General features: G+C 49.9%; 11 protein-coding genes across 11 annotated transcripts; 3 read left to right on the forward strand and 8 right to left on the reverse strand.

Annotated features, from left to right (window-relative positions):
* Window positions 1-97: 97 nt before the first annotated feature.
* P152DRAFT_433920 (uncharacterized protein) lies at window positions 98-947 on the forward strand (the record flags this gene model as incomplete). The annotated part of the gene is made up of 3 exons (XM_033677477.1): window positions 98-335; window positions 387-759; window positions 805-947. The coding sequence occupies exons 1-3, from the start codon at window positions 225-227 to the stop codon at window positions 945-947; spliced, it is 627 nt and encodes a 208-aa protein (XP_033534758.1). The 5' UTR covers window positions 98-224.
* A 178-nt stretch (window positions 948-1,125) lies between these two features.
* On the reverse strand, window positions 1,126-2,129 carry P152DRAFT_306046 (actin depolymerizing protein). The gene is made up of 5 exons (XM_033675126.1): window positions 2,069-2,129; window positions 1,974-2,010; window positions 1,907-1,917; window positions 1,492-1,795; window positions 1,126-1,438 (listed from the first exon to the last, which is right to left on the reverse strand). The coding sequence occupies exons 2-5, from the start codon at window positions 1,974-1,976 to the stop codon at window positions 1,304-1,306; spliced, it is 453 nt and encodes a 150-aa protein (XP_033534759.1). The 5' UTR covers window positions 1,977-2,010; window positions 2,069-2,129; the 3' UTR covers window positions 1,126-1,303.
* A 195-nt stretch (window positions 2,130-2,324) lies between these two features.
* P152DRAFT_506821 (chaperonin GroL) lies at window positions 2,325-4,690 on the reverse strand. The gene is made up of 3 exons (XM_033682500.1): window positions 4,459-4,690; window positions 4,257-4,398; window positions 2,325-4,203 (listed from the first exon to the last, which is right to left on the reverse strand). The coding sequence occupies exons 1-3, from the start codon at window positions 4,561-4,563 to the stop codon at window positions 2,687-2,689; spliced, it is 1,764 nt and encodes a 587-aa protein (XP_033534760.1). The 5' UTR covers window positions 4,564-4,690; the 3' UTR covers window positions 2,325-2,686.
* A 125-nt stretch (window positions 4,691-4,815) lies between these two features.
* Window positions 4,816-5,723, forward strand: P152DRAFT_457491 (P-loop containing nucleoside triphosphate hydrolase protein). The gene has a single exon (XM_033679237.1). The coding sequence runs from the start codon at window positions 4,948-4,950 to the stop codon at window positions 5,479-5,481; it is 534 nt and encodes a 177-aa protein (XP_033534761.1). The 5' UTR covers window positions 4,816-4,947; the 3' UTR covers window positions 5,482-5,723.
* P152DRAFT_395019 (Ham1-like protein) lies at window positions 5,601-6,358 on the reverse strand (the record flags this gene model as incomplete). Its single annotated transcript, XM_033676281.1, has 5 exons — window positions 5,601-5,728; window positions 5,779-5,815; window positions 5,862-6,006; window positions 6,056-6,129; window positions 6,188-6,358. The coding sequence occupies 5 exons, from the start codon at window positions 6,356-6,358 to the stop codon at window positions 5,601-5,603; spliced, it is 555 nt and encodes a 184-aa protein (XP_033534762.1).
* A 182-nt stretch (window positions 6,359-6,540) lies between these two features.
* P152DRAFT_481273 (uncharacterized protein) lies at window positions 6,541-9,041 on the forward strand. Its single transcript, XM_033681808.1, has 4 exons — window positions 6,541-6,905; window positions 6,956-7,378; window positions 7,426-8,300; window positions 8,349-9,041. The coding sequence occupies exons 1-4, from the start codon at window positions 6,718-6,720 to the stop codon at window positions 8,552-8,554; spliced, it is 1,692 nt and encodes a 563-aa protein (XP_033534763.1). The 5' UTR covers window positions 6,541-6,717; the 3' UTR covers window positions 8,555-9,041.
* A 1,064-nt stretch (window positions 9,042-10,105) lies between these two features.
* On the reverse strand, window positions 10,106-10,660 carry P152DRAFT_379166 (uncharacterized protein; the record flags this gene model as incomplete). Its single annotated transcript, XM_033675691.1, has 1 exon — window positions 10,106-10,660. A coding segment is annotated over one exon (555 nt), but the record flags the coding sequence as incomplete, so codon positions are not given.
* Window positions 10,661-11,209: 549 nt separating this feature from the next.
* P152DRAFT_465827 (uncharacterized protein) lies at window positions 11,210-12,954 on the reverse strand (the record flags this gene model as incomplete). The annotated part of the gene is made up of 2 exons (XM_033680657.1): window positions 11,210-12,273; window positions 12,816-12,954. The coding sequence occupies 2 exons, from the start codon at window positions 12,952-12,954 to the stop codon at window positions 11,210-11,212; spliced, it is 1,203 nt and encodes a 400-aa protein (XP_033534765.1).
* A 1,709-nt stretch (window positions 12,955-14,663) lies between these two features.
* On the reverse strand, window positions 14,664-16,134 carry P152DRAFT_502142 (heme peroxidase). Its single transcript, XM_033682328.1, has 3 exons — window positions 15,523-16,134; window positions 15,294-15,470; window positions 14,664-15,241 (listed from the first exon to the last, which is right to left on the reverse strand). Exons 1-3 carry the CDS (start codon window positions 15,992-15,994, stop codon window positions 14,946-14,948), a joined length of 945 nt encoding a protein of 314 aa, XP_033534766.1. The 5' UTR covers window positions 15,995-16,134; the 3' UTR covers window positions 14,664-14,945.
* Window positions 16,135-18,184: 2,050 nt separating this feature from the next.
* On the reverse strand, window positions 18,185-19,435 carry P152DRAFT_395206 (HET-domain-containing protein; the record flags this gene model as incomplete). Its single annotated transcript, XM_033676293.1, has 3 exons — window positions 18,185-18,475; window positions 18,539-18,733; window positions 18,794-19,435. Coding segments are annotated over 3 exons (1,128 nt in total), but the record flags the coding sequence as incomplete, so codon positions are not given.
* A 1,587-nt stretch (window positions 19,436-21,022) lies between these two features.
* P152DRAFT_457496 (uncharacterized protein) lies at window positions 21,023-22,458 on the reverse strand. Its single transcript, XM_033679238.1, has 3 exons — window positions 22,190-22,458; window positions 22,079-22,129; window positions 21,023-21,896 (listed from the first exon to the last, which is right to left on the reverse strand). Exons 1-3 carry the CDS (start codon window positions 22,221-22,223, stop codon window positions 21,187-21,189), a joined length of 795 nt encoding a protein of 264 aa, XP_033534768.1. The 5' UTR covers window positions 22,224-22,458; the 3' UTR covers window positions 21,023-21,186.
* Between the last annotated feature and the right edge of the window lie 117 nt (window positions 22,459-22,575).

Below are 22,575 nucleotides of genomic sequence, written 5' to 3' on the forward strand. Positions count from 1 at the left end.
TATTACATGTAGTTAAGCGTTCTCGTTGTTAACGGTTATGGATAACCCCTGCTCCACTATACTGTGCCTTAAGGTGGACCAAACCACTTGCTGCAACCTGGAACTCTGGAAGTTGATCATGACGATACCCTCTACTTGAAGCTCAAGAAACCCAACTTACATTTGGTCCGCTTGTAGAAAGACATCTCCTTCATAATCTCTATATCCTTCATCCTAAAGCCATCATGGCGGAATTAAGCTTCTGCAAACAATTCCTCACCACCCTCGACTCCCGCCCAGCCAAACTGTCCAGCGACTACATCGCCGATCCAAAGAAGCACCCGGCACAACCAGCCGTACGTGCGCTCCACACCCACATATATACGACTTAAGCTGACATTCCCCAGTATATCCTCCCGAAACTCCCCAACCCAAAACGAAAACGAGGAGCGGCCGCCCCAGCCGGCGATGGTGCCTCGTCAGCGCCAACCTCCAACACCATCTCCGTGACATTGACACCGCACCGCACGCCTCCCGCCCCGTTAACGATCTCCGTCGAGCCGACGGCAAGCGTCCATGATCTCAAGGTCGCGTTCGCCAAGCATGTCGGGCTCGGTGAAGCGGGCGTGTCGAAGGTCAAAGTGCTGAAGGACAAGCGGCCGGTGGGCGACGTGAAGAGCGTAGGGGAGTTGTCGAAAGATGCAAAGACGCTTGCGCTGGGGATTATGGTGTTGGGTGGGATTCCGGCGCAACCGGTGGCGGAGAAGACGGTCGCGGAGGGTGGAAGTAAGATGGACGTGGACGAGAAGCCGGCTGTGGCTGGAGGGAAGTTCGGCGCCGACGTGATGAAGGACGAGGCGTTCTGGGAAGATTTGAAGGGGTTCTTGTCCCAGAGAGTGAAGGATCAGGCAACGTCAGAGAAAGCCGTCAAGATATGGAAGAAGGCATGGGAGCAAGGGGCTAGGTAGTCCGCTTCCTGAGCGGGACTTGTTTATATCCGCGTAGGGGATTGCACAGTACATTAACGACTCATATGGGCCTTGATGAATCGCGACTCGCGACTCTACCTCAGAATCGAGTATTTATGTCTATGGCTACACGCAAAATTGAATTTTGGAAGCGGCCAGCTGGTGGGTATGCACTATAGGAAATTTGATCAACATCTTCCTTGCTGTCATAATCAATTCCGCCATCAAAATATCTGTCCATCATGCCACAAGTTTTCGGTCATAACCCCAGCTCATAAGTTTCCGCGGAGGAAACACGTACAATACAACGTGGTTGGGAGCGTAATGCACAACAGGATCGAGCATCAGGGACAGGCTTAGCGTCCCTTGGCCACCCGTGAAATGATGTTGTCGAACTCGATGTCGTCGGCATCGTTGGCCTGGATGTCAGCGGCAATACCATTCAGGGAGCGTTTGATAGCTTCCTTAGATGAAGAGTACATCATGCGGGGCTGTTGAATCAGTCAATCATCCATTATGGCAACGTCATTAAGAAGTGGCTCACATATTGCGATGCGTCATCCGGGCACCAGCTGATAAAGGTGATCTTATTCCGGATGCCTTCACCTTCCGTCTGATACTCGACATCGTAGACGGCATACCGGCCACCGATGCCTTCTTTGCCCTTCTTATCTTTGCTTTTGGCGTTGAGCAGCTTCTCACGGAACACGCTGAAGTCCTTGTCCTTGGACGTCTCCTCGACCACGATCTCTTTCCAGTCGTCTGAGATCTTGTAGATGATGTATTTCGTCTCCTTGCCGAGCTTCAGCTCGTTGAAGGCGGAAATGCACTCGGGTGCAACGGAGACTCTGAGGAAATGTTAGTAGGCGTCACCCACTATCTCGCATGGTGGGGGCGGGGTTCTCCAAGAGAACATCGCGGGTGTGAGACGAAGAGGAGCGATAACGGATACTACTGACCCTGATTGTGCCTGGATAGGTTCACTTGTCAGCGGGAATATTGCGAGAGCTTGGTTGGATCAAATACCATATTGAAGGATGCCTATGGGTTGTGGAAGATGGTTCTCGCTTGGATATTAGGCGTGTTGTGATGAAAGGGCGACTGGGGTGTAACAGTACCACTATTCGTCTTGGAGGTTTCACGGCGGGTTTGAGATATGGATTTTAAAGGGATGATTGAGTTTGCAGTCGAGAAACCCAAAGGATCGAGTGAGAGGGAGAGATGGTTCTTGGAGGTGTTGTCGAGGCAACAATGATCGCTACTGAGGACGGAGCGGGATGACGATTGACAAAGAGCCCCAAGGCGCAGCAAATGGCACCTTACTAAGCAGGTCAGCAAGGTTGCGCGGCCAAAACAGGGTTCGGGCCGACAATTCTCCGAGGTTCGAAAGCTTCCATCTCATTCGTCATCATCGGGGACAGATAGAAGCTCACCCTGTTATCTGTTGCTATCCAGATTGGAGAGTCTTTTGTTATGTACATTATGAGAAGCATCAATTCATGGTGACGCCAATCGTTAAACGAGGGGTAGAATAGCTATCTAACACGCTGTACACGGATGGAATCTCCGATTATGGAAGTAGATGTTTTTACAAAGGCCGACAAACCAGCATCCAACTCCGAACATGCTTCAGAATCCAGGAGATGCAAAGGCCCGATCGGGAGCGGAGAGAGAGAGGAATATTTATACAGGCCGAAGATAGTACAGACGGGTTCAAAGTAGCCGGGGAATCAATGCGTTTAGAACATGCCACCACCACCCATGCCGCCCATTCCGCCCATGCCTCCACCCATACCGCCGGCAGGGGGACCCTTCTCCTCGGGAGCCTCCACAATCGCGACTTCAGTAGTTCCCAGTAATGATGCAACGCCGCTAGCATCCACCAGGGCAGTCCGGACAACCTTGAACGGGTCAAGGATACCAGCCGAGATCATGTCAACGTACTCGCCCTTCGAGCTGTCGTAGCCCTTGTTGAAATCCTTGGCATACTCATCCATGAGCTTGCCAACGACGACGCTGCCCTCGTCACCGGCATTGTCCACAATGGTTCGGGCGGGCTTGACGATGGCGCGCCTCACGATGTTGACACCCAGCTGTTGGTCGAAGTTGACAGTCTTGATGTCGTTCAGGGCGTTCGCGGCAGCCTTGAGCAGACCAGTGCCACCACCCGGGAGGATCCCCTCCTCAACGGCGGCGCGGGTTGCGTTCAGAGCATCAACGATTCGGTCCTTCTTCTCGCCGACCTCAACCTCAGATGAGCCACCGACCTTGATGACAGCGACACCGCCGGAAAGCTTGGCAAGGCGCTCCTGGAGCTTCTCCTTCTCGTACTCGGAGGTGGTTGGGTCACTCATGACGCCACGGATTTGTTCGCATCGCTGGGTAACCGAGTCCTTGCTGCCTTCACCGTTCAGAATGACGGTATCCTCCTTGGTGATCGTGATGGATCCAGTAGATCCGAGCATATCGGGAGTGGCCTTCTCCAGTTTGATGTCGAGCTCATCTGTGAAGACGGTACCGTTGGTGAGGACGGCAATGTCACCCAAGATAGACTTGCGGTTATCACCGAAGCCAGGAGCCTTGACGGCAGCGACCTGGAGTTGTCCGCGCAGCTTGTTGAGAATGCACACGGCCAGAGCCTCACCATCAATATCTTCAGCGATGATGATCAATGGTCGCCTCAGAGTTTGGGAAGCCTCGAGGGCGGGGATGATGTCCTGAACCGCGGAGATCTTCTTCTCGGACAGCAGGATGAGCGGCTTCTCAAACTCAATCTTCTGGGACTTGGTGTCGGTGATGAAGTAGGGTGAGATGAATCCGCGATCGAACTTCATACCCTCGGTGACCTCCAGCTCGTCGTCGATGGTCTTGCCCTCCTTCACCGTAATGACACCTTCCTTGCCAACCTTCTCCATCGCACTCGACAGGAGCTTGCCAATGTGAACGTCTCCATTCGCCGAGATGGTGGCAACCTGGGAGATCTCTTCGCTGGTCGTGATATCGCGCTTGTTCTTCCGGAGGTATTCAACCACAGCGTCCACAGCGGCCTGGGCACCCCGTCTCAGGTCCATGGGGTTGCAGCCGGAAGCCACGTTCTTGACCATCTCGGTGAAGATCGCGCGAGCCAGCACGGTGGCAGTGGTAGTACCGTCACCGGCAACTTCATTGGTCTTGGAGGCGACATCTTGGAGGAGTCGTGCACCGAGGTTCTCGAATTTGTCTTGCAGAGTCACTGCCTTTGCGACCGTTACACCATCTAGAATCGTTGCGTTAGATCGGGTCCAACGAGGGCATCAATGTATTCATTACCTTTAGTGATTTTTGGCGATCCGTAGCTTGACTCGATCAAGACATTGCGGCCCTTGGGGCCCAGGGTTGTGGCAACGGCTTTTGCGAGGGTGTCGACACCCTTCAGGAGGGCTGCTCGACCTTCAACGCCGAACTTGAGCTCCTATTGATGCCGGTTAGCTGGTTATCATGTACCAAGCCATCTCGATTGAAAGGCGCGTACCTTGTGAGCAAACCGCTGCTGCTGCAGGCTGAAGCCTGATGGCTTCATGCGAGAAGCGGAGGAAAGAGCCGAAGCCCGCGTTCTTGCCGCGAATGCCCGCTGCATCGTGATGGATTGATCGAGATTTGGTCTGACAAAGACGAGTTCAGTGTTCAAGGATGCTCCGAAACTCCGACCAGCTGCTGAATCCCCAAGAATGAAAAGATGGAAAAGTGTAGAGAGGTGTTGCTAGGTGAAGGGAAGAATTGCTGATGGGGAAGTTTTCGATTCTTTCGAGAATCTTCAGTTATAGCGCACGGACCACCGCCGGTCTGGAAATTCTCGCGCTTCAACCGAAGCCACCGGATGAACCGATGAGCTTCCTGTAACCCGGCATGTGCACCATGATGAAATACAGATGTGGGCTGGATTTGACAGAATGAGTGCGGAGTAACGTATTAGTCCAATCATCGCACTTTCGCTCCCAGTCCGCGCACAACGAAGCATACAATGGCTCGCAGCAGTCCAAACATTATTATCACCGGCACGCCGGGCGTCGGGAAGTCCACCCATTGCGAACAACTAGCGGAAGCTACAGGGCTCAAACATATGTCCATCAATCAAATCGTCAAGGACCGAAACTGCGCCGAAGGCTTTGATGACGAATTGAAGAGCTGGATCGTAGACGAGGACAAGCTGTTGGACGCCATTGAAGACGAGGTTAAAGACGGGGGATATATCATTGACTGGCACGCTTGTGATATCTTTCCTGAGAGCTGGATTGATCTGGTGGTTGTTCTTCGCTGCGACACCGCGGTACTCTATGATCGCTTAAGCGGTCGAAAGTACAGCCCCAAGAAGCTAGAGGAGAACATGGACGCGGAGATTATGCAGGTGCTCCTGGACGAGGCGAGAGAAGGATTTGCCGAGGAGATCGTGGTGGAGCTACAGAGCAATACCATCGAGGATGTCGACACCAATGTGGAACGTATTAAGACATGGGTTGAGAATTGGACACGAGATACTGCTCCGGCAACAAGTTGAAAGTGGCACCAGAAAGTACTGTACTGTGCAAGCTCTATATCTCGTGTACAGGCGCATTCAGGTATGGTAAGCCAGATCCGTTCCATCTTTACCGGAACCGCCGTTACTGACTCATAAGTTCAGACTTGCTCCTTCAACCACTCCTGAAGCTTCTCTAAAGCCTTCCCACGGTGGGAGACCTTGTTCTTCTCCGACTTCTCCATCTCCGCATACGTCTGACCCTCATACTCAAATGACGAATCCCATCCTACGAACATCAGTCGACCTTCATCCACGCAGCTGGAGTGAGAAACATACCGAACACAGTGGGACCACGGGATGGTACGATCTTGCCCTGCTCATGGTCAGCATAGCACAAGCCAAGGAATTAGGGAACATACATCGGTTCTGCCTTGGAAGATAATTGGATCATGGCCCGGGCCCTCGCAATATGCGAAGGTACAAATGGCTTGAGCGGACTTATCCTCGAAGCCTGCAAGCAGCTTATGGAGGTCCTGTACACCGAGATTGAGCATGAACCATTTTCTGGAGCTGTCAGTGGTCAAGGAATGGAGACGGGGGGTTGTAAACGGACATATATGGTCCTGGCAGGCCGTTGAAGGCATTAAAGGCCAAACATGTATCTTCCACAAGGACTGGTCCTCGAACCTAATCGAGAGTAGTCAGCGTTCTGATTCCTTCCATCCATATCCACTAGATAATGTACTGTATCAGCTGCTCGTTTGCACTTATCCAGCGTAACTTCTTCTATTGTCCCTTGGATCTCAACCAAATCTAGAGCCTGGCTTTTTAAATCCACCACGCCGGCCAAGATGGCTTGGACCTCCAGAAGCTTATTTTTATTGCCGGTGATAAAATTCAATTCTTTCGGCGCCATTTTCGCCGTTCGTGTAAAATACGGATCTCGATGAAGCAATTGAAAAGAAGAAAAATTAATCCTAACTCTTCAGAGAGATAAGGTAAGTGGGTGGTATTTTTGGAAGTGCTGTGATTTTACCCTTGAAGATTTGATAGCGGTATCTTCTAGTCCTCAAGCCTCTCACTCAGCTGAGCCGTTACATCTAACTATTACCATACCGCAATACCTATTGCAACCCATGCCATCTCATCGTGATACGTGCAGACTTACGCGCATAGCATCAACGGTGGAATTAAGTTGATCACGGTGCCTTCCCTGATGTTGCAATAGTAGAGCTTTTGTCTTCTCGCCATCTGTTCTCAACGATACCCTTAAACATGGCTGTGTCCTTATATGCTATAGCTATTTCCGTCATTGCTATTTTGCTGATTACCAGATGGATCACCGGCTCCCGTGTTCTCAAGTCCAATGAAAATAGGCCGCCGTTAGTCCCGTTCTGGGTGCCGTTTGTTGGAAACGCGGTAGAGCTGATATTGTTTCCGGAACGATTCCTTGACTACGCGAGGTCATTCTACAAAACGGATTATATACGCGGCACCGACTGACGAAAAGCAGGACTGCCACATTCGAGAAGGGATACTTCGCGCTACTCTTGCTTGGTAGAAAACTCAATGTAATCTACCAGCCTGACATCGCGTACCACTTGCTTTCCCAAACAACAGATGGACACGACGCTCAGTTCGACTTTAGCAGCGTGTCTGCAACAGTTAGACGGAATGCCTTCGGATTGCAGAAACTCCCTGATGAGACCATGGAGCGTATTCTTCGGGAGCTACGAAAGGCATATATCCAGAACCTGAAAGGTCACGGCGAAGACACCTTGCTCTCCAAAACCCTTGGCGAATGGAGTCAGACACTACCAGATCTTATGTCATTCAACGACAGTCTGGTCGATCAAATGCCATGGGAGAGGGCAAGCAAGACCCTTCCTCTCGTTGAGGGGAAGGAGAATACGGAGTCGGCCGACACGAATCTCTTGTACCTATCTTTCCCCGAATTGGAGTTCCTCTAGCTAACGGGAACAGTGCTCTCATTCAAAGCTTCGTCATGCACACGGTTCTTCAACATCTATTCGGTGTCTCATTTCCGGAAGCCGTACCGACCCTTCAGGAGGACATCCAAATGTTCAGCAATGCTTTCCTCCTTCTATCACTTGGGCTTCCCCGGTGGGCACCCATCCCGAGAGTCACGAGCGCCCATATCGCTCGTCATCGTATGTTGAACCAGCTCACATCCTACCACCTAGCCGTTGCTCGCTATCGTGCAGGAGAGGATGAGCCTTCGTCCTCGGAATGGCGAGACGTCAGCGATGTTTCTGAGCTTGTGGAAAGTATACACAGGACCATGTTCAACAACGTTTCTCCAAATTCAAGTGGAAATGCGACGCAGCTAGCGGCTAGGGCAGCGGCGTCTGAGTCTCTGCTTCTGATATGGTCTATTTCATGCAAGCTTTCCGGGATCATCTACTGGACGCTATTCCGCATTGTGGCGATCGAGGGTCTCGCAGACCGCATTCGCTCTGGCAGTTCGAAGGTAGTCATCGCCACGCAACCTCCTCCGTTGATGTCAATGTATCCCCCGCCTCGACTGAACTTCATGGTTGATGATGTTTTCCCGACCTCTCCTCTTCTCGCGTCTTCTATCCTTGAATCTTTCCGCGTCTATGCAAGATCGTGGCTCTTTCGGCAAGTACGGAAAACCACCACCTTCCCCTCTAAAGGCGGCGACAGAAGCTCTCAGATTTCAACGAGAAGCGGAGAGCTTGTCGCAATTCCTGTGTTCATGTCCAGTCTTGGACATAGCACTTCTACCCCGAAACGTCACTGGGTTGCGGAGCGGTTTGAAGAAGAGCTCAATGATCCACATCCCCCTCCATTCAACGAGGGGTTCCAACCATCAGGTGAGTCATATGGTTCTATTCAGCAACTTTTAATTAACCAGACTATAGAAAATGGGAAGTGCCCGGGGATTGACATTGCTCAATCTGGAGTAGCAGCCTTTGTCGCTGGGTTTCTGTCTTTGTGGGACATTACGCCAGTTGACAATCAAGGACATCAGTTGCCCAAGCCAACACAAGGACTCTGTATCCCGCGACCACGGGGCGATACACGAGTTCGAATCTCCAAGCGAAATCTCCCCATTGCGGAATTTTAGGCAATCTCCGTTTGTACATGAGCTTGAGAGTTGTTCCACGGCAGGTTGCTAGAATGCGTGAGGTCAGTGTAGCGGATGATCTTGTTATCAGAATTCTACCACTCGCACTACTTCTTATGCGTTCATAGCTGGCTGTTGTGCAATTTCCATGCAGTTTAGAGAACTCTGATATCGTGACATAGACTCCAATCTGCTAGGACGGTCATACCACAATCGCGCCTCGATATTGATGGCCTTGCAGTATATCACCTGGACTTTGAAACTGGTTCATCCTTCCCCTATATTACCTCTTTTTATTATCTCCGACGACTTGGGGGGATGCTTAGGCCATCAATTACTTCCAGAACTATGCGTTGATATTGATAGCACTGGACGACATCAAGGGGAAAATCATTTCATTTTAGTCTACCTTGGATGGAAAATGTCCCCTCATCTTTATATTTAAAATTTTGTAGACTACTTGGTAGCTATCATGGAAATCATTCGCAAAACAGTTTCAGGCCTCTGTCCACACTAATAGGCTGTCTCACTAAATTTCTAGTTGATAGATTGGATACCTTCCCACTGGCACCCAGACTAGTTTTGCTTCCTCTCATTAACTACACCATCTATAGTCGACATGCATAATATTCTATTACCATTCTACTCTTATCTGCGCTTAATTTAATCCGAATGCGCGGTCCACCGACCCTGTTGACGTCCTTCACTCATACCCGATCCTCGGCATCCTATCTTGCGAGCGGAGGCCATAGGCGGTTGTATCCGCCCAAGTTTTCACACAATTGCAACACATTAGGTGTCCATCGATATGGCAGATTTCGGTTCCGATCTAGATCGCAGAGCAATAGCTATCCTCTTATCAGTAGTGTCAGTGCCCTCTCTATAGCATATTGAGCTCATATTCGCATCTATGTGCCCATACGACTGTGAGAGTTGCAAGGAGAGACTACCTACTCTATAGGAACATGTTGGCAACATATCCAAACATTGATGCCAAACATGGCTTCGGCGTGGTGCCTTGACAGCCGTGGTCGTCCTGGCTGTTACACTATCCGCAATTTGGTGAGCAATTAGTTTATTAGTTTATTAGTTGCTGGGTAGAGGATTCCGAGCGGAATCTGGAGAATGGGACATTGAAAATAGGGAAATTCGTTCAGTATAAGCCCCCAGATTAAGGGACCGTTTTCAAATTCGCACCGTAGGTGTAAAACAGGAGTCATTTCTTCGGAAGTCACTATCTCAAGTGTCACCTATGTGTTCAGGAGTCACCTCAGCAATCGCCGTCTCAGGAATGAATTTCTAGGGATTATTGTTGGCACTTTGGCACGATTGGAAGCTATAGGTCACAGCTAATATCCAGTATCCATTACAACTTGTAACAAAGATGGGGATAGGATACCGTACATGGACATGACAGGCTGTCTTGTTAGACTTATGAATTGATGCGCTGCGTATCGCAGCTGGAGATATTGATACAGAATTGCAACCATTTTAGTCCTCCCCAAAATTGAGCGCTTGCTCTTTTGCCTGCTCGAGTCGCCTGATATTGGTATCGTCCTCTTTTGTCTCAGGAATGAACATTCTGATCACCCGATCGATCCACTCTTTCGGAACTCCTTCTTTGAGCGCATCGATCAGTCCGGTGTTCAGTCTAGAAACATACTCGTCTTGTGGTCTAGCTTCTGTCACTCTTTTACGGTCGACATATGTTAACATCATAACTTTTCGAGGGGCCAAATCCATATTCACTGGTTTCCTCATTCCAGGAGACGGCCACAACTCGACTTCATGCGTCTCTTTAGTGTATGCCTGCGGCACACTTTCGATCAAGTCGAGGTTTGCTTCGTCTGATTCGGTAAGGGTGTAGACAAGGCCATAGACAGAATTATCTGCAGCATTCGCATCCTTCCCTTCGCGTCCTTGCTTTTGGATGCTCGTGGAATCTGAACGGTTATCCTTGCCCGCTTTTAGTTCCACGACATTGGCATAACCTCGTTCGTTGATGATCCATCTCCACCCGTAGAGCCTCCCAACCCCCAAATATACGGAATTTGGACATCGTTGACTCATTTGCCACTGCCACATATTGCTTCCGTATCCGAAATAAGCGACTTGATATTGCTTAGAGGGAGCATCCGTCATAGCGCGCAGCCTGTTTGTTCGATAGCCGCTGCGAGAAGTTGGATACACACGAAAGGATTTCGCATTTCTTCGAGATTGTATCAGTTTGAATAAAAGATCTTATCGATTAATGCGTGAAACAAGGTATGAAAATCGCTCTGTTGAGTAGTCGTGCACTTGATTTGTTTGCTATCTCTGCTGTTCTTAAGTATGGTAGTTGGCTGTCGCGTATGATCGTCATGCAAGTGCTCCCCGTTCAATGTACTATGGTCAGCCGTACCGTACTGTAGCGTACCAGTACCAGGCAAATGAAGAATAGAAACATTCACAATCCCGACTTTGGCCTATCGCCGCCATCAATTGCTGACGGTATAGATACTCAATAAATCCATGTGCGGACGACTGAGAATTGTCTAATTCCCATTACCCAATACGAGATGCTGAAGCAAATGCAAGAGAACTCCAATGGCGTACACTGCTGTGATAATAGACTAATAGATAGGTATCCATCCACACACCAGTGGCTTCAATGATTCATCCAAATGACCCGAAGATTACAGCATTCTTTGCTTGGTTCTCTTGTAACATATTGGACTTTTCAACCGTTTGCAAAAGATGACTGGTCCGGATGAGAATCTCTTCAAAAGCGATGTCATAGCTGACGGGAACTTCGTTTACTCCCATAAGGATCGGCAATTGATGTTGCTGCCTCAGATGTCGCTCGCAGACACTGACTCGTATACCAACATTCATATCATTATCGACCCATAGCATGCGTTTGTCACCTTGAAGTGCCTGGCAAATGGAATTGAACCGGGTCTCGGCGGTTTCCACGGACTTCCTGCTGCCTGAACTATCACGACGTTTTCGATCGTTCAGGATTTGAATCCCAGAATTAAAGCTTCCGGAGGACATCGTGCTGAGCCAGTCCCGCCAGACACGTATGACGCCCTCTGAGACCTCAACAAAGCTGAGGAAGAGACTTTTCCTTGGACCAACCTTGACAAGGTTGATTGCCGCACAAAGCTGAGTGAATAGCTCGTGGCTGTCCAAGAATATAGTGTGTGATATCGCTTGGTCTTCTGCTGACGAAACACTTGTGTTTTCCTGCTCTGGGTCGGAGCCAGCTGTACCTGGAGCATCATAGTAAGTCCTAGAACCAGGAATATCCCCTGCCTGATGTCTGCTCCACCGTGCTGGTGTATCTGCGTCCGGACCCTGCAGATGTGGCCGGAAAGATGAATATAACTTATGGAAGTTTGCAAAGCTATGAAGTGGGTAACCCGACTCGGCAATATCAGCCAAATATGGATTTCCATGCTCTTCTCCTTCAAGTTCCAGGGCCACATCTAGACCAATTGTTCCTTGGTACGAGCAAAACAGTTGTGGTTCGGTCAGCTTGGCACTCGGGTGGTAGCATTCGAAAAGGAGAGTGTGATTGTGGAGGCGGGCTGCGGAGAGGAGTCTCAGGTGCAGGATCCGAGCAACTAGGCTATGGAACCGGTTCGAAATTCGGTATAAAGGTAACAGCCTCATCGTAGGGAGCAGCATCAGGATGTGATGGAGCAACTCATTGGGGAGCGTATACAGAGGGCAACCTGACTCGGGGGGTTGAGATGTAACCGACCGGTCGGACGGTGCCGCAAGTGGAGCAGACATTGGATTATTTGTGAGGACGAATGTCTCTCAAGTGCTCGATAAAACCGGGAAGCACTCCTTTGAAAAGGATATTTGCTCTAACTAGAATATATAACGGATAGTTAGTTAACTACACTGATGATAGTTAGATAATTCATAGTTAACTAAGTTAACTAATACCAAATAGATAGAGCGTCGTCGAGGGAGCGATCGGCTTATCGATATGGTAAGCAGAGCGCCGAACCCCGTGACATCGTGGCTCAGTCGCGTGCCTGCCCTTTCGGGACGCGTCTGCCGAACCACCTCCAAATTCCAATTCACACATCACCAACATAAGATGTTTTCCTCGCCTCAATGTTGATTTTGTGTCCATCGATATAATATGACCAAATCTTGCTAGGTCTATCATTCGCTTCGACTTGATTTCGTTTTCAGCCTCAGACATGTATCCAACCATGCTTGTCGGCTCCCTCACCGATCATTCGCTTTGACTGCAGCTCACATACATTGACATCGCACTCTATAATGGGAATGCGGCGGAGCATGGGGTCGAGCTGGGGGCCCGTATCCATCTTCGTTGACAAGAAATTGAAGAGGGATAGGTCGAAGAGCCCCAAGAAATCTACTACCGGTGACAGCATCGCAGCAGGTACCGGAACAGGCACTGCTGGTAGACTTGACCCATCCGAGCTGTATATGAATGTATCAGGTCCTACTCCACCGCCGAAGGATTACGAAGAGAATCGAAGTTCAGTTCAAATGGAAAGTACCCAAGAACAGTCAACACGAGCATTGGACACATACGAACCGCCCATGACCCAAAACCTTGCGGCTCCTCGATGGGCCTTCGATAAGAACCAGAGTGAAAGCTACACACAGTCGCAGACTAGCAGAAATATTGCCGATCAACCTAGTTTGCAGCAACAAGACCATCACTATGGAGCATCTCATTCATTGTCCCACATCAATGGCAACCCCCGCTCAGAGTCTGAGCCTCTGTATCACGAAGAGCAGCCCGATTACGATGAAGATGAGAATGAACTGGAAGCCACCGTCCGATTCAATCCACTTACTAGAACATCAAGCATCCAGGTTGAAGGAAGTCCTGGAAGCCAACTCTGGTCAAATGCGGCAGCTGGGGATGATTCCTTCCACGCTCCCTTCGCCAGTGGAGACAAACCAGATCATTACCCTGGATTTCAGCATGAACAATCCGACTGTGATGAATCCTTCTACGAGGAGGATGAACCCGTGATAATCACGCATGAAAAACACCCTGGATCAACCGACGAGTCTCTGGTTGATCCCCAATACCTAGGAGACCGTTACGGCCCTCTCGAGGCGCGTCCGAGCATCGCTAACTTTGCAGAGACTGCACAGAGGCAAAGTCCAAAGCCCGATCCACCCAAGGCGCCTGAGGTCCATGGCTCAACGCAATCAGCGACGTCAAACAGTGTGTCATCTCTGAAAAATCGGCGACGTTCCTTAAAGCCTGCTCCTCTCAGGATTGGCCACAAGCGGTCTGGGTCTTGCCCTGCTGTTCAGAACTCCAGTCAAACACGTCCAGCACCGGGTTATCATGGCCTTGCAACCCCTCAGCAATCCAGCGACTCTCACGCAACCTCACCGGCGGTACAACAACACCCTTCCGACAGGACAAATTTCAATCAAGCTCGCACGACGCACTCCATAGGCCTTGGGCAGGCCAATGTTCGTCTCGCTGAGAAGATTCAGAATCTTACTGCACAAGGGTACGCTACTGTCCGGCCTTTGATTCACGTTCCTGAGGAAGAAAACCATGTCAAGAGCGACGCATCTGAAGCGAGGGACCTTGATACCCTGGAGTATCCACCAGACGAGCTCCGAGCCCTGTCCTTTGACGCCCTTCGAAAAGCGACATTTGATCCTACCCCATTCCAGAATCCCATAAGTCCATCGACCGCCGCAATTCCGCTAGACTCACTTTCTACCCAGCTGGCCGCGAAGATCCACTCCTCTCCAGATGAGCAGAGTGAACTCCTTGCTTCATTGACCCTTAAACAGTGGGACGAAGCCGGCGACTGGTTCATCCAAAAATTCACCGATGAGATGAAGAAGATGGTGGAGTTGCGGAAGGAGAAACGGAAGCGGGAAGAGGAAATTGAACTGGAAGTTGCGCAGCGGAACGACAGTGTTGCGAGGAAGAAGAAGCAGATTGAGGAAGCGATTGACAGAATGAAGACGGACGGTGTTAAGGTGCTTCGGAAGGGCCAGGCAAAGTGAGAACCCCGGTACTGGTTCGGGAGGTGGAGGATGGCGAATTGTGACAAAATATGAGTATGAGTAATGATTGTATGAATTGTCCGTACGTGTACTCAGCGTTGCATCGAGATACCCAGAATACCGGTGTCTAGCATCAGTTCATTATGGTTTCCAGAATTAGAATCATTTTCATTTAATGATCAGCATCCAAAGATGGCATCATTCTTTCCTATCTCGATATTCCAGGCCAATGCCAACAACAATTACACCCCAATACATATCTTTGTTAAGTAGTGTGGGTATGTCCGCATCCTATTATCTCGCCGTCTGCCCTTCCCATCCATTGCCGTTCCACCATGACTTAGCGATTACCACCTTAAGGGCAATCACCTCACACTGCAAGCAATGCAATTGTACAATCCGCCAGTTTACGTCTATCTACACCCAACAAACTCAGTTTCGTCATCGCCCTCGAAAACGCGAAGGCCCAACCTCTCTGATTATCCGCAAAGTTCTTGTATACACGATGGGCAGTGGGAACAGCCGCAAGGTTCTTGTCGGATGGTAGAAGGAATGGGGCAGTCTCGTATAATGTTTCGTTGTAGTATTTGACGTCCAAAGTCCCAGGCGTTGAGTCAAGGCCTGGGACGCTCGAAGCGAGGGTAGTTTTGGCCACACTGTGTGCACCTTGAATAAGGTTAGAATATGAGAGACACAAGGAGTATGTTTGATAATGCACCAAGTAATGCCACCAGTTCTCGCACATCGAACCCCTTGTCAGCGAAAAGAGCCACAAGAGCATCGCCGCCAATGTCATCTGGAGGAAGGAGGCCAGGAGGGCTTGGAGTCTTAGCATCAGCACGCCCAACAAAGGTCTGGATTATGGGACCCATTGGGCATGCCTTGACAGCGACGGCTGCGGTCATGGTCAGATACATCTCATCATCAAGATGTACACAACCGCTTACCGGCTGCGAACTGGATCATATCTGCCACTCCCACTTTATGCTGCTTTGCAAGTTGTGCTAACTGCGTAACAGAGCTCCTAACCCCTGAGTTCTCCGACCGCGACAGTTCCTCCGCTAGAGCAAGGGAGCCATCACAGCCGCCGCTGCTGCCCATCGAGCGCTCCCAAGTCCCGCAGTCATGGAATCCTGTCCTTATTGCTGCTCGTGCGAAGCTATTGCATTGGCCATCAGTCAAAAACTGGTCACGCAACTCCCGGGCAATCCACGACCACTGTGGTGGACATCGGATGACCCCAGGAGGTAGGTTATTGAGGATTCCACTATCTGGGACGCCATCTGACCCAGACTGCCGCTTCTCAATTATTGCTTCGAAACTCTTCGGTTCCAGTTGGCCACGGTCATGAGGAAGTACAGCGACTGCTTCTGCAATCGTGCCTAAAGCAAGTAAAAGGTATAACGATGGGACACGCATTGCGGCGCATGCTCTGGATGAACGGGTGAAGATAGGAAATACCGTCGAGAATCACCTTCTCTGATCCTGTGCTTCGAGAATAAAGAGGAGGGTTTCCGAAGGCCGACAGAGGCTCCCATCTCTACTTACGGCGATCTAGAAGTTACGGTCAAGCTTTTATAGGCACGGTATTCCATAACCTTGGTCGGCAGAATGCCGTGCGAATGACACATTTCCACTAATAATACAATGCTGAAAGCAAATCAGAAACACCGGGTTATCTTGATTCGCGATGAGAGGTTAAAAGGGATGACGAATTTAACGATCCACTATCCAGTGATCTCCGGGGTGGATACTGGATGCATACTCGTCGCCTCGCTTGGTGATTCCTTCACGCATGTGCCGTACGGCTTCCGTCCGGTACGTCATGGACTTGCGGTGAATAAAAATCGTGATAATGAGCCATGCAAGACTTCGAAAAACACAGAATGACTGGAACAGAACAGATTTAGGCCGGGCAGGGACATTACGCCCCTACACACTAGGTGCGTACCGTGATTCCATCCAACCAACAGACAGGAATAGGTTGGAGGATTTCCAGCTCTTGCAATTGAACACAATATTACCGTTTAGGATACACCAACATCAATAATAGGCTAGGGTAGAGAAAGCACAAGGCGATGAACGAAGCTCTATATTGGCGATCGCTTCGTGCTTGTGCACGAGCTAGTTGAATGAGTCCCGTCAACGGTTGACCCGGTTGCACTATCCATATTGCTGCTCAGAGGGAAAAGCTCAAATCTCAAATGCAATTCGCGGCACCTTCGGTTCTCCAGTACTGTAGAAGACGGTCTTCGTAAAGCAGAGTCGGTCAGTAGCTGAAAGCAGTGCGCTCGCGAGACAAAGGTTGTGCGAGTCGTTCTCTCGGGTGTCAATCATCTTTGTTCGATTATCGGGACAACTGTGTTTGCAGTCGGACTAGGACTCAGGTACACCCAGCATCCAAAGTCCAATCGGGCATTTGGAGTATTGAAAGCTATGTTGTTAAGCTGAGGATGAGTCTGTTGGAAGCTAAATGGTAGGTATGTAGGGAATTGCCACACCTTCGAAACATGCAAAATGCAGGTGAGCTTGGACGTCGTCGCAGTTAACAGGGGCTAGTTACGGTATTAAGGAGTCGTGCCGTCCAGCTGAAACAAGGTCGGCCTCTAGAGTTCAGGCTCGATTGACGAAGTTCGAACAGAAACTTGCACTATTATTATCGTAACCTGCTATGGATGGCTGCGTCCCCTCAACGACAAACCCAGAATTGGATTGGGAAATCATGAAGACCTGTTTCCGATTGTACGGAGTACTAGGTACCCATCCAAAGACACTTGGTGTCCGTTCCCGCATGCTGGATACAGCATGAATTGTGAAAAGAAATTCTTGTCCTAAACAAGAGGGTGATAATTAGGACGCAGATATCCTAAGATCATCTCGAGAGTGAACCATTCATCCAGGATGTAATTCCAAGCAAAGAGAAGGAAAGAAGGTCATCAAATGCATAGAGTATCCAAGTCTGTTCCGTGATAACTCTGAAGTAATAGGCTTCTCCATATACGAAGGCAACATCGACTCCAACGTCAGACACCAAAGGAGACATGGCCCGTGTTCCAAATCGGCATTTGGTTGCCACCCGTCGTACATATGATCCCATCAGACGACGACGAAAGTTTCCCGTTGGCTCTGGTCGTGGAGCAGATCCATAAGCCCGCTCTCGGGGACAAAGCCGCTCCCCTTTCGGTTTTGAGGATCAAAGGAGAATCGAATATACCCTCTTCGCTCGAATGTCCCAGGATGTGTCGTCGAAGAAGACACCGCAATGCCACAAAGTCCACTGGTCCCATATCTAGCAAGAGGGAGGAAATATTGTGGAAAGCGCACAGGCGTTGTCGTATCGGCGGTGAAATACGGACCTGTGTTCGTGTTCATTGTGGACGTGCTGAATTTTTCTAGTGCGGTCAAAGCGATGGCATAGCAGCCCTTGTTCCCGGTGGACTTATAAATATCGCCAATCGTCAGCGGTACGCATCCGACCCGAACTACTTTCCCCGGGGCCTGCGAGATGTTCAACCCGACATGTTGTGAGACTGTCGGAAAGTGTTCCACAACCTCCACCGTTGCAATCTGCGGTTGAGGCTTCACTTTCCTGTGATTGACGGCAGCATCAATAGAAATCCAAGGCCAGGAAGGCGAGATCCCTGTTTCAACTGAGTCACTTTCGGGGAGCCTCTCCCAGAGCAGCTCATGAACTAAGTACGGCTCCCAGAGGCCCGCAATGTTTCTCCAACTCATTCGCCGCTCCACGGCAGATATTACGCCAGCGATTGCAAACTCCCTGTCTGACTTCAGCGTCAGAGACGATCTTGTATAGCAGCGAAGGATTTGGCGCCAATGATCGTAAACCTCATCTGGGCTGGGCTCGAGCGGCCCTAGAAACCTGGAGATGACCGGAATGGGCTTGTTAATGATATATTCGTGAAATTTGGTCTTCATGTCGTTATCACAGACTGTTTCCAAGACACCAAATTCGTCGCGAACCATTTCATGGCACTCCCATTCTAGGTAAGAGCCGAAAAGCAGCGTTCGGGGTGGTAATAGGCGCTCTTGGAGAACCCAACCTCTTCTATGTAACGCCCAGTCGGGATCCACAGCATCCTTCGCAAACCCTCCGTTGAGATTGGTGGTCCAGTGAGGGAGCGCTACCACGCTTTCTCCCTGATAGTTTCGTGCTACTTGGCAGGGCATATACATCAGGGGATCTCGGCGAGCAAAAACGCCTCCCTCATTGTCAGAGGATCCTAGTGCAGCAATGCAAAGAAAACAATTCTTGTAGACTTCAAACATGGAATCGAACTCATTCGACGTGATTTGGTGAGTCTTCTCCTCATTCGAGTTTTGTAAGATGCACAGGGAGTCAACCCAAAGCCACCTTAACCCAAGGCTGCGAGTCACATGGATTACGTGCTGGATTGTCTTTGGAAGCTTGTGGACCGCAATCCCGGAATTGAGAGAGGCCGTATTCGCCGATGTCAATCCAATGCAGCTGTTGCTACCCCAGCAGTAACTCAATGCTGCATACTTGAAAGGCAATTTAGCCGGCAAGTGCGCTGTTGGACCAACTCTAACCATTTGTTCATTTGGGGCCCCGACGTCAATGATTCGCGTGGGTCGGAACCCCTTGTGACTGGAATTGCATCGTTTATGTGACTTGATGCATTCGTCCATCCACTTTGGAACGATGCCTGATATGTCGGAAGACGCAGTACTCGCCGGACGAAACCCCTTGAGACTGCTTTGCGGCCCTTGATCGAACCATGCACCCTGATCGTTGTCATATTTCGTGTCGATTTTCAGATAGACTCTGGCTCCACGTAAGAGTTCATCAGGCTTGTTCTTGATGCTTGCCGTTAGGAACATCTCGCGTAGAGATATTTCGGCACCTTCCACATGCACTTCCACAGAAAGGGTTGAGCCGGCCTGGACTGCCGATAAAGCCTTGTTCTTGAACCGTTCACGGTGCTGTGTGTTAGGGGGGAACTTGCTATTATAGTCAAGGAGACTGAACCAGAACAAAGTACACAGATAGCAACCTCTCTAATACGCATGTTCCAAACATTCACCGGTTCGATGATGGCTGAACAGTTGGATTCCGCATGGGAGGGGTTTCATCAACTCCTAGGTCAAAAACGACCTCAATCGGACGCAATTCGCACAAAACGAGTTGAATTGCACTCGAGATGGGACTGGGAAGTTTTGGTCTGAAATATTTGTAGCCGGAGAGAACTCAGGCCAGGAGACAAGCGGGCGGGATGTCCGTTGCGGATAGTGATCTTTGCAGATTTAGCACTATTGTGCAGAAACTTCGCAAGGCTGTACGTAGATGCTTACTGTCTTCGACGGCTCTAACTTCCCTCCAACCAGATCGTTGCTTGTGGTGGTTCCCATCATCCGCCCTGCACTTCAAATGTGCTGGCAATGGCAGGACCGTGCTGTGGGAACGGCTGTTCAAAATTTCACTGCTAGCCCACGACGTCATTTTGTGAGCACCTTGATTCCCGGATCTAGGAAACAAGGCCAACTAAAACCACAGTTTGCAGACAATCAGGAGGTGACTCGGAGAAAGGCGGGTAAGAGTAGAAGTATATGGGCTTTGCGCAGCATGGAATAGTAGGATTAGGGCATTGTAGCAAGGGCAACGGACTCAAAAACGGGGTAGAAAAGGAGAAGACCGGGGGATTGGAAGATAAGAGAATTGGAAAATTGGAAAATTGCACATTAAGAAGAGGATATGGACTGTAAGGAGGTCGACCAACAGGCTTGGACGCCATGCTATGCTATCATATGAGTTATCAGAGTTCGCGCATCTATATGGTCAGGATCTTCACACGGAACTGACTAATATCACACGGCTGAGAGAGGTCGCCGTTTCATGGAGGCGATGATGAAGGATATCAAGGCTCCCATCTCGGAAACTTTTGGAGGTGTAGTGTGAAAAATGTCGGGCTGTGCATGCGATTTCGGTTCGATGGAATCGGGCAAAAGACTGCCTTCTCTCGACAGACCCTCCCAACCACCAGGCGGTCAGTTATGATCGTTGGCGAATACCTTGATGGTTATCAGGAGATATCATCGCAAGGAAGGCGGAGCATGAAGATGTGTCCATGAATGGACTGCCTCGCCGGACGGTAAACCATTGTAAGGCAAGTTAATGTCGGGGTGGACCAGCTATTTGATCACCTGAGTTCTGACCCTAATACCAGTAGGTGTATAAATCAAATTCGATGCGAAATGACAGCAAGAATCTCAACCTTCGGATCTGATCATCAATAAACCGAAAGCTGAGGTGGAACAGAAGTGAAACGGACCTGTCATGGTACTTTCGAAAAGGTTGCATCCCCCTGCTTTTCGGCTGTAATTACACCTCAGCTGCCATTTGCTGCCATCACGACAAACCACTGTCTGGCACCACATGGCACCAAATGGACGATAGGAACCAAAGGAGTTGCGCTCAAGATGCATGGTGGCTTGCGCGAAATGATATCTAGTACTCCGTACGTTAGTCTACTCTACCACATGAAAGCCGAAATCTACCAGTCATTGCCTGGACTCTATGACGGTATCAGTCATCCAACCGTCTGCGTCGCAAGGCCCTAAAGTCAGGAGGCCATTTATGACTGCGCACCACCAGCCTTCTTTTCATCCATCTCCTCCCAAGCCTTCTTGACCCGTTCAAGACATCCGCCTTCTCTGGACAACGTCGCATCCTTGAGACCTCTCCAGAACTCCTCTCTTTCCCGAAGCACGGTCTCGGTCCACTCCCTCATCTCTTTCAATTCGATGCGACATGCGGCATTACAGAACTCGCTGAGATCCACACGTCCATCCCGATATCGCTCGTATTCCACCATTTGCAGAACCAATTCCACCTTATCCACATCGTGCACGAACACGCTCTCCGGTGTTTGTGAATCCTCGTACTCTTCCCAGAGATCTTTGATCTCCTTTGCTGCGTGCCCGCTGTCAACATTTCCCAACAGCTCTCCACAGAGCAGCTCCATCGTCTCCCGTTCCCGTCGGGACTTCTCTGGCTTGCTGACCCCGTCCACCGGTGTGATGTCCCCGACCAGACTTTCCGCCATATCATGCACCAACGCCATCCGCGTACATCTATCGATATCGAGCTTCGATCGGAGTGCTGAAGGCGCGAGCATGGTGATGATAGCCATACGGTACATGTGATCGGATACGCTCTCGCCGTGAGTGAATCCGAAGCGGCGCCATCCTTCTCGCTTTGTTGTCTTCAGCTGTTCTAGTAGGTGAAAGAAGGGTACTGGTGACGCCGAATTCCGTGGAGGCTGGTACTTCAGGGTTGATATGACTATCATGGGTCAGTTACATTCTATTTACGTTATGGCTCCACATCGCTAGTGGAAGTCATTTCCGGCGGTATGGGGGAGGAGGGAGAGAAGGGGAGTAGGAGGAGGCACTGCCTACGTTCGGCCAGCTATTGCTCCAACATCGGGAGTCTGGAGTCTGGACTCATGCGCTCTTCTCACGTACCAGATTCGGGGGTCCAATGCGAGCTCGATGCTTCGGTCGGAGTCATGGTACCTGAAGCGGAGTCTCGTAGTCAGCATATAGATTAGAAGACCAAGTACATCAAAGCCTTACCTGGCGCACCGTTGGTCTCTGCTCCATCAGGCATAATTGCAACGTCCTCCTGCTAGACAACGTCGGGGAGATGCTTGGGACAAAGTTCGAAATGCGAGTTCGATGGACCAGGGATAGGACCGGAGATTTTTGTCTCAGTAGCTGGATGGACCTAAATAAAGAAATAAGAATTGAGGGGTAGAAGTGGAGAGAACGGTGATAAATCAATAATGATACTCCGTACTTAAGGCTACTACGTAAAGGCACTTGAGGCTTGACTTCTAATGCGCTATTACGGAGTACTATGTAATTACGGAATAGTAATTAGTTATCTTAAGAAAACCAAACTAATGCCATCCCTGTCAAGGACCCTGTCACAGGGTCTGGAAATTAGATCTAAGACTAAG

This window comes from Eremomyces bilateralis (assembly GCF_010015585.1).
Source record: "Eremomyces bilateralis CBS 781.70 unplaced genomic scaffold P152scaffold_7, whole genome shotgun sequence".
NCBI classification, from domain to species: Eukaryota; Fungi; Ascomycota; class Dothideomycetes; order Eremomycetales; family Eremomycetaceae; genus Eremomyces; species Eremomyces bilateralis.

Coding starts and splice junctions, on each gene's coding strand:
- P152DRAFT_457491 (XM_033679237.1), top strand. CDS start 4,948: ATGGCTCGCAGCAGTCCAAACATTATTATCACCGGCACGCCGGGCGTC.
- P152DRAFT_502142 (XM_033682328.1), bottom strand. CDS start 15,994: ATGCGTGTCCCATCGTTATACCTTTTACTTGCTTTAGGCACGATTGCA. Junction 15,471..15,522: donor TATGATCCAGTTCGCAGCCG/GTAAGCGGTTGT, acceptor CCATGACCGCAG/CCGTCGCTGTCAAGGCATGC. Junction 15,242..15,293: donor AGAACTGGTGGCATTACTTG/GTGCATTATCAA, acceptor ACCTTATTCAAG/GTGCACACAGTGTGGCCAAA.
- P152DRAFT_457496 (XM_033679238.1), bottom strand. CDS start 22,223: ATGCCTGATGGAGCAGAGACCAACGGTGCGCCAG. Junction 22,130..22,189: donor AGAGACCAACGGTGCGCCAG/GTAAGGCTTTGA, acceptor ACTCCGCTTCAG/GTACCATGACTCCGACCGAA. Junction 21,897..22,078: donor GCATTGGACCCCCGAATCTG/GTACGTGAGAAG, acceptor GACCCATGATAG/TCATATCAACCCTGAAGTAC.
- P152DRAFT_481273 (XM_033681808.1), top strand. CDS start 6,718: ATGGCTGTGTCCTTATATGCTATAGCTATTTCCGTCATTGCTATTTTG. Junction 7,379..7,425: donor TCGGCCGACACGAATCTCTT/GTACCTATCTTT, acceptor TAACGGGAACAG/TGCTCTCATTCAAAGCTTCG. Junction 8,301..8,348: donor CGAGGGGTTCCAACCATCAG/GTGAGTCATATG, acceptor ACCAGACTATAG/AAAATGGGAAGTGCCCGGGG.
- P152DRAFT_506821 (XM_033682500.1), bottom strand. CDS start 4,563: ATGCAGCGGGCATTCGCGGCAAGAACGCGGGCTTCGGCTCTTTCCTCC. Junction 4,399..4,458: donor AGCAGCGGTTTGCTCACAAG/GTACGCGCCTTT, acceptor CGGCATCAATAG/GAGCTCAAGTTCGGCGTTGA. Junction 4,204..4,256: donor ATCGCCAAAAATCACTAAAG/GTAATGAATACA, acceptor CAACGATTCTAG/ATGGTGTAACGGTCGCAAAG.
- P152DRAFT_306046 (XM_033675126.1), bottom strand. Junction 1,439..1,491: donor CGGATGACGCATCGCAATAT/GTGAGCCACTTC, acceptor CTGATTCAACAG/CCCCGCATGATGTACTCTTC.